Source organism: Oncorhynchus mykiss, chromosome 27 (genome assembly GCF_013265735.2).
Source record: "Oncorhynchus mykiss isolate Arlee chromosome 27, USDA_OmykA_1.1, whole genome shotgun sequence".
NCBI lineage: Eukaryota > Metazoa > Chordata > Actinopteri > Salmoniformes > Salmonidae > Oncorhynchus > Oncorhynchus mykiss.
In genome coordinates, this window is record NC_048591.1 from 31686915 (window position 1) to 31695914 (window position 9000).

The window sequence follows — 9000 nt, forward strand, 5'->3', positions numbered from 1 at the left end:
CTGCTAAACCTGTAACGAGAGGGTGAAAGGCCCAGTCACAGTGGCCATGGGAGTGCAGGGTGTGAGTGTGTGTGGGTTTGTATGAAGGTTTGAACAAGCTCTTTTATAGGGGTTCGAGCCCAGGTAGGGCAAGAAGAGGGACGGAAGCTATACTGTTACATTGATGCTGTTGACCCGGATCACTGGTTGCTGTGGAAAAGGAGGTTGTCGGAGGAGGTCAAAGGAGGATGAGTGTAACCAGAGTGAAATGGCTAGCTAGTTAGTGGGGTGCGCGCTAATAGCGTTTCAATCGGTGACGTCACTCGCTCTGAGACCTTGAAGTAGTTGTTTCCCATGCTTTGCAAGGGCTGCTGCTTTTGTGGATTCGATAGGTAACAACGCATTGTGGGAGACTATTGTTGATGTGTGCAGAGGGTCTCTGATTCGAACCTAGGTAGGGGTGAGGACAGGGACGAAAGCAAACTTACATTGGGGCTGTGACCCGGATCACTGGTAACTGGGAGACCGATGGGAGTACAGGGGAGGCTGTTATTCAAATGTCCCAAATTAGTGATCTTGACATAGGAGGAGAGTCTATGTTGTCAGGAAATGACCCATGTGTTGCAGTGTGTATATCCTCAGGTGAAAGCAGCACATGAGGAGCCGGAGATAACCAAGAGCACGGGCTGAATTCTGGAGATTGAGTGTACATTAAGATAGACCAGGCGGGGGTGTTGGGACAGTGTTGGTCTGGTCCACATACAGTACTTCTTACAGCACCTGCAGCGTTAAAGGTCGTCATATCTCACCTCGGTGGGTGCATAGTTCTCACGTGAAGTGAGGTCCAGATGCATAATGGGTGAGTTTGAAGACACCATGACAGAGGAAGCAGAGCTAAAGAGAGAGAGAGAGAGAGAGCGACTAGATTCCACTGTAGACATGCAGATGGGTTTGGTCTAATTTAAACATCATACTTGGGTTGGGTTAGCTGCTTTATTGGTTAATGCATAATATGAAAGAGGATAGATGTTGGGGTAATTGTACTCTAAACAACATGCTGAAGGCATTGATGTGAAAGCACATACAGTGCTGAGTTACCTCAAGAGGATGTAGCGTTGATTAGGGATGCGTACTTGCCTATCAGGTGGCAATGGAGGAGATAGGGAACAAAGTGAAAATGACATGGCTAGGGAACACCTCTCAGAAAATGGGGCCGGAAAGGGGAAGACTGGGCAAAAGCATGAGGAGGCTTTTTAGGGTTGTCATTTTTGTGAAATCCAGCAGAAAAGTATCCTGGAGGCATAGAGTCAGGTGAAGAGAAAGTGGGAATTGTCATGGTCTCAGACTTTGGGTTTTAATGCGTATATAATTATGCATAGCTTACCACATTGTTAATGTTATGCTTTGTGTGTCTGTTTGTTGCTTTCCAAGTCTCATGCTATCACTCTCTTAGGAACTAGAAGGAGAAACTGGAGAAACTAAAAGCAGCTCCAGCTGGAGGGGAGGAAGCCAACAGCTTCAGCTGGAATGTCATTTTGTTGTGTGATGAGAGATGGAACTTAAGATTGTGTTTGTTGTGATCATAGATCAGAGGCCATACGTCTCTGAGTTTGTAAGCCTCACGGTGAATGTTTTGTTATCATTGTTTGTTCATTTATAAGTAATTTCCAAGTTTAAGTAAGTTGAACAGTAGGAAGCTATTGTTCGAGAGGAGGGACTGTTTGGTTCTGAGAATATGAAATATACTTATTCATGTCACTGATGGAGTGCTGAGGTTTAGAGGGTCTACACCAGAAGTTAATGGTTATAGGAGGAAGGTATATAGTGTGTGCAACTAAGCTTGGAATGTGTTGAGTGCAAGTGTTGGGAAAGGTTCCTTGTTCCTTGTCAATCATTGGCTTATTGGTAAAATCAGCAATCAGACAATATCTTCTTTAAGTAAATCAATCAAACCTTTATTAATGCAATTGCAGACAGAAGTTGACAACGGAAACACAGCATGCATGTTTCAGAGTAAGTTCTGCAAAATTTAAAAGGTCAAAGTTGCTTTAATATGCTTGCAGTCAACCCCTAGTAATGTAACTGCCTACATCAACACCTTCTACTGATGAGACACAGCCCATGCATATACAGTTATACAAACTTGCAGGAGGAAACTATAGCCCAGCAGTAATTTTCCATTCCCGTGTGGCTTACAGTGGTATGCTTGACTTGTCTCCTATCTATTTACTCCCCTGCAGGGGTCTGTGTCTATGTATCTCTTTTAGCCTTGAGGTGCTTTCTTACAGACACTCTGTTTTGACGGCAATGGCTCACATATCTGCTCAGACCGTTTCTTAAAAGAGGCAGAGACTAGAAAAGAACTGTGGAACAGTATTAAACCTTATAATGAATATATTGCTCATCTGTGGTCCAGGACCCTATAAATGTAGTGGGGGAGCGTCTTATAGCACTTCCCCTTCTATTCATACAACATAAGCATAATCAATTATTGTAATACATCAATAATTTGGTGCAGCCACTATCATGACCCCAAGGTGACACCCATCAGAAGCGATTACATGTGGCAGGCATTGATAGGGGGAGAGAGCTGTGGATTAGTGATGGAGGGGCGTTGAGGTCAGGTCAGGTCACCTTAAGGGAGAAATAAAAGTTGATGGCCCGTATCACTAGTGTCCTGCCTAGCAGTAAGAATTATGTTTGTACAGATGGGTAGGAAGAGACTCAGCCTATGAGGAAAAGTTAAATATCAGTGCTTGTGTAAAATGTTTTTATCTGAATGCAGCTGTATTGACCCTCTGGGCAGAATAAACTTGGTTAAGCTTCATAAATGTCCTTTGAGTTTTTTACTCTGAGAATTAGAACCTAACACCAGTCATTCATTCTTCGAGAGTCTTTCATGAGACTTGTCTCCTCTCTGTTGTGGTGATCTGAGTTTCCGTTTCCCAGATAGAGATAATAGCCATCCATCTACAGGGAAATCGCCTCCACCCTGCTCTCCACTCCACTCCGATAAACCACATCTATCTAGCAAGTCCTATCGATCTCCAGTGACCTGGTTGTCTGATCCTGTCTCTCTGGGTCCCTTGACCATGATGTTGTCCATCGGATGCTGGTTGATTTCCCCGGGCTTTGCCATGTTGTTCCCTCTAGTGGACATCCTCCTCCTCTCCTGGCTGGCAGTCAGCAGGTTCTCCTTCAGGATGAAGTAGTAGCAGACCCCGTCCGTCAGACAGTTGACACTGCCCAGACAGGTGCTGATGTGAACGAAGTCTCTGAGGGGGTCGATGACGTCTGGGTTCTCTGTGCCGTTCTTGGCCAGGAAGTAGACGACTGCGGCCACGTGGTACGGGATGAAGCACAGCATAAAGGCCACCAGGTTGCTCAGGACGATCTTCACGGACTTGTTGTCCCTCACCTTCTTGTCCAGCGGGTTCCGACGCCGCATGTCACTCAGGATCTGCATCACGCGCACTGAGAAGAACAACATAGTGACAGTGCTGATTGTGAATACCGTCTCCATGGCGACAATGATCCATTTCTTCCCCCAGGTTTCCCTGGAGAATCCCTCGAAACACCTGGTTTCGTTGTTGTTGTGCAGGCTAGTGGTGTTTTTGTTGTGGAGCTCATAGACGGGTGTGGTGAAAGCGAATACCGTCACCCACACAGCCAGGCATACCAGGGCAGCCTTCCGTGGCGAGCGTAGACGCTTGCTGTTGAATGGAAACCGCAGAGAAACATATCGGTCGCCCGAGATGCACACGATCAGTACGATGCTCCCATAGATGTTGACGAACACCAGGCTCTCCAGGAAGGTGCAGAAACCCATGCTCAGGCCCCAGGTGCGGCCAAAGGCGTATATCTTGAAGGGCAGAGAAAAGATGAGAAGGCTGTCGTTGATGATCAGACTGCTGAGGTAGACTGTGGACTCAGTCCATCGACGGATCCTGAAGAGGAGGAGCCATAGGGTGGCCAGGTTGAGGGGTAAACCCACCACGAACGTGGGGACGTAGACAATCCATTGTATATAGCACACGTCCCTTTCACACACTGGCATTTTACTGCAAACAGAGAGGGAAATAGAATACGCATATAAATGTCATTGCACTTTCACTTACGACACAAATCCAATCAAATTATATTGATCACATACACATATTTAGCAGATGTTATTGCGGTCGTAGCAAAATGCTTGTGTTCCTAGCTCCAACAATGCAGTAATATCTAACAATTCACAACAATACACACAAATCTAAAAGTAAAATAATTGAATTTAGAAATATATAAATATTAGATTGAGCTATGTCGGAGTGGCATTGACTAAAATACAGCAGAATAGAATACAGTATATACATACGAGATGAGTAAAGCAGTATGTAAACATTATGTGCACATTATTAAAGTGGCCAGTGATTACAAGTCCATGCATATAGGGCAGCAGCCTCTAAGGTACAGGGTTATGTAACTGGGTGTAAGCCGGCTAGTGATGGCTATTTAACAGTCTGATGTCTTGAGATAGAAGCTGTTTTTCAGTCTCTCGGTCCCAGATTTGATGCACCTGTACTGACCTCGCAATCTGGATGATAGCGGGGTGAATAGACAGTGGCTTGGGTGGTCCTTAATGATCTTTTTGGCCTTGCTGTGACATTGGGTTCTGTAGGTGTCCTGGAGGGCAGGTAGTTTGCCCCCGGTAATGCGTTGGGCAGACTGCACTGACCTATTCAGAGCTCTGCAGTTGTGGGCAGTGCAGTTGTCATTCCAGGCGGTGGGTGATACAGCCCGATAGGATGCTCTCAATTGTGCGTCTGTAAAAGTTTTAGGGGCCAAGACATATTTCTTCAGCCTCCTGAGGGCGCTGTTGCGTCTTCTCCATCACACTGTCTGTGTGGGTGGACCATTTCAGATCATCAGTTATGTGTACGCAGAGGAACTTGAAGCTTTCCTCCTTCTCCACTGCGGTCCAGTTTATGTGGATATGGGCTTGCTCCCTCTGCTGTTTCCTGAAGTTCACGATCAGCTCCTCTGTTTTGTTGATGTTGAGTGAGAGGTTATTTTCCTGGCACCACTCTCCCAGGTCCCTCACCTCCTCCCTGTAGGCTGTTTCGTCATTGTTGGGGCCCACTACTGTTGTGTCGTCTGCAAACTTGATGATTGAGTTGGAGGTGTGCGTGGCCACACAGTCATGGGTGAACAGTGAGTACAGGATGGGGCTGAGCATGCTTCCCTTGTTGGGCCCCAGTGTTGAAGATCAGCGAAGTGGAGGTGTTGTTTCCTACCTTCACTACCTGGGGGCGGACTGTTCGGATGTCCAGGACCCAGTTGCACAGGGCGGGGTTCAGGCCCAGGGCCCCGAGCTTAATGATGAGCTTGGAGGGTATTATGGTGTTGAATACTGAGCTACAGTCAATGAACAACATTCTTACATAGGTATTCCTTTTGTCCAGATGGGATAGGGCAGTGTGCAGTGTGATGGAGATTGCATCGTCTGTGAACCTATTGGGGTCCACAGACGCAAATTGCAAATTGAAGTGGGTCTAGGGTGGCAGGTAAGGTAGAGGTGATATAATCCTTAACTAATATCTCAAAGAACTTAATGATGACAGACTTGAGTGCTACGGGGCAATACTCATTTAGTTCAGTTACCTTTGCTTTCTTGGGTACGGGAACAATAGTGGACATCTTGAAGCAAGTGAGGGCAGCAGATTGGGATAGGGAGAGATTGATTATGTCCGTAAACACTCCAGCCAGCTGGTCTGCGCATGCTCTGAAGACGCGGCTAGGGATGCCATCTAGGCTGGCAGCCTTGCGAGGGTCAACACGTTTAAATGTCTTACTCACTTCGGCCATGGAGAAGGAGAGTCCACAGTTCTTGGTAGCGGGCCGTGTCGGTGGCACTGTGTTATCCTCAAAGCAGGCGAAGAAGGTGTTTAGCTTGTCCGGAAGCAAGACGTGGCTGGTTGGCTCTAAGAACCGGCTATTGTAGGTGAACGTTGGGAGCTGGTTCGCATATCAGAAGAGCCAAATCTATTTATAAAAAAATTAAAAAATAAAGATATGAATAATTAAAGATTGAAATTAATAGAATTAACTAATTCAAAGAACGAAAAAAAGAAATGCTCAAGCGCACACACATTCGTTCTGTCTGCACAGACTAACAGCCTCACCTGTTGTTCCTGTCAATCAGACACGAAGTGTCAACCAATGAACCAAAGATGCATGAGGGAGAGCCGAGCCAACACACTCACAGTCACACACTTAGCAGCCGAGGAGAGAGAAGAAGGACAGCTGTGAAAACAACAGCTGGAAAATGAGTCGGAAGCACAGTAGCATTTGGATGCATTTTAATAATGTAGACAATGTTAGAGCACAGTGTAGAATTTGCCAAAACAAAATCTCATATAAAGCCGATTCTACACACAACCTACACCGGTGTATGCGAACTGTGCACCCAACTGTGAAGCTAGCTGTAGCGGAGCTTCGAGAAACTAATAGGCCTGCTAGTGATAGTGGTGGAGCCAGCACCTCCACACGTGGAGATGTATCCACTCAGTCAAGTAGGCCTACTCCGCGACGCACAGCTACGCAGTCTTCTATGGACCAATTTATGCCAAAGTCTATGTCTGTAGCCAAGGCCAAATTGATATTGCATTTGCTAAAATTATTGCCACCAATTTCCAGCCATTTTCGATCGTGGAGGACAGAGGTTTTAGAAACTATAGCAATAGTCTAAATCCAGTGTCCACAATTCCAAGCAGGAAAACCCTTTCAAAATCACTTATTCTACAACTGTACGAGAGCACACAGGCTTTAGTGTGGGGAAGAGTCCAAAAAGCTACTGCAGTTTGCCTTACCACTGACTGCTGGACATCAAGGGTAACCACTTCTTACATGTCAGTTACATGTCACTTCATTGAAGATTTTTCAATGTCTAGCTGACTGCTTTGAGTTCAGCGACAGACACACCTCAGAGAACTTGGCAGAGGAACTGTTGAGAGTGACCAAAGAATGGCAGTAGATGGAAAAGAGGTCTGTTGTGTCAGAAACAATGCAGCTAACATAACCAAAGCCATGAAAATGTTTAAATGGACCCATCATCCATGTCTTGCCCACACAATCAACCTGATTGTAAGATATGCTCTGAAGGTGATGAAGCCCACTGTGGACAAAGTGAAAGCAGCTGTGGAATACTTCCACAGGAGCACAGTAGGTGCTGGAAAACTAAAGTCTACACAACGCCAGATGGGGATGCCTGAGCTGAGGCCTAAACAAGACTGAACTACAAGGTGGAATTCAACATTTTATATGTTGAGGCGGTTTCTTCAGTCAAAGGATGCCATCATCTCTACCCTGGCCATTGTCAATGCACCTGTTGATGCTCTGATCCAAGAGGAATGGGAGGTGGTGGAGGAGGTGTGCAGAGTCCTGTAACCCTTTGAGCAGGTCACTGTGGAGAGGTACAGTAAGCAGTTATTACTACATCATTATTTAATCCAGTATTATATATGTATATGAGCAGTAGATGAGAATGTAGTATCAGTAGACAAAACATGAACCTGAACTAATAAGTTACTGTTCTCTCTTTTCAACTATGTAACAACCTCAAAAATGATACTCATGTGTTAGGGTCTGCAGCGAATCACAGCCAGCCGCCAGAGAGAAGGAAATGTAACCATACGACATGTGAAACCGCTGCACTTGACCCCAGGTTTAAGAAGTTAGCCTTCAGTGATGCCAGAGCGATTGATGAGGCTATTCAAAGAATAACCTCAGCAGCAGGGAGGAACAGCCCCAGCAGTCAGCTGGCTCAGGCACCAGGGCAACAGGAGGAAGAGGGATCAGATGGAGCAGAAGCACCAGCAGTAGTGCCACAAAACCCTGCTGTGTGGAGCTGTTTGACGAGAGAGCAACTGGGGATGCAGCACGAAGGAATCCCTCAGCAATGTCATAATGGAGGTCTGATCCTATTTGGAGGAGCCCCTCCTGGTGGAAGAGCAAGGCCTCTGTCTACCCACGGCTTACTAAAGTCATGACAGGGAGACTCTGCATAGTGGCCACATCCGTTCCCTCTGAGAGAGTCTTCTCGAAAACTGGACAAATAATTAGAGAGAAGAAACCGCATCAGCCCCTCGAATGTGAGGCAGCTTGCATTTCTGAATGCAAATCTCTCATAAAAGCAAAATATGATCAGCATTGCTGTGTGCTACTGGTTATAACATGGCAATAAAGAAGAGAGCATAAAGAGGGACCAGTTTAATGTTTTAAGTGGGATGCTGCAGTTTTGCACATAGTTATTTATTTTTGTTTGATATGGTGCAATATTCTATTATTATGTTCAGATTGTATTTGTTTTGAATTGTTACATTTATATGCACTTTGTTTATATACATTAAAAAGTTATACTTTAAATGCACAATGTTTAATAGCATTCTTTTTCATAACAAACCAATGCATTTTAAAATACATTGTGGTTAAGGTAGAGTATGATTTCATTTATACATTTAATTAGAATTGTTTTAACACCAATCATAGTCAAACTATCACAATCTGTTTGACTTGACTTTGGTGAGCTGAGTTGAATGAGCCAACTCACTGAAAAGAGACGGAATCACTACTGAAAAGGTCTGAACGGTGTGATTTTTCCCCATTGTAGAAAGTGCCTGTGTTTAAAATGTATTTCCATTGTTTTAGGGATAGTGACATTTAAATGTCTCTAGAGGATTTAAGATTATACGACATCTCACAACAGCATAGCAGAAACCGTGGGTGAATGTAAATGTATGATGTGCTTTTAATTCTATAAAGCATGCAGTGACGAACTGGGAGCAAAACTCCTGTTCAAAAGTATTACAGTAGGCTACGGAAAAAAAAACACTCACCGAAATCGTGTTGGGATAATTATCTCGTCTCAACTAGAACCAAACCTTTTGGCTTTGAATACTTGATGGTAAGACACACTTTCACCTACAATAGACAGCCTGTCATGCCACTACTTCTAGTCTAGTGCCACTTTCGTTGACTAGA

At 45.0% G+C, this 9000-nt stretch overlaps 1 protein-coding gene across 3 annotated transcripts; it reads right to left on the bottom strand.

Moving 5' to 3' along the window:
* Positions 1 to 1892: 1892 nt before the first annotated feature.
* On the bottom strand, positions 1893 to 9000 carry gpr55a (G protein-coupled receptor 55a). 3 transcript variants are annotated; one of them, XM_021588379.2, is made up of 3 exons: positions 8856 to 9000; positions 5818 to 6003; positions 1893 to 4040 (listed from the first exon to the last, which is right to left on the bottom strand). In XM_021588379.2, the coding sequence occupies exon 3, from the start codon at positions 4034 to 4036 to the stop codon at positions 3017 to 3019; it is 1020 nt and encodes a 339-aa protein (XP_021444054.2). In that variant the 5' UTR covers positions 4037 to 4040; positions 5818 to 6003; positions 8856 to 9000; the 3' UTR covers positions 1893 to 3016. The 3 variants fall into 3 exon arrangements, with proteins under 3 accessions (XP_021444054.2, XP_021444055.2, XP_021444056.2); XM_021588380.2 differs by lacking the exon at positions 8856 to 9000 and adding an exon at positions 6144 to 6293; XM_021588381.2 differs by lacking the exon at positions 5818 to 6003 and having other exon boundaries at positions 1894 to 4040.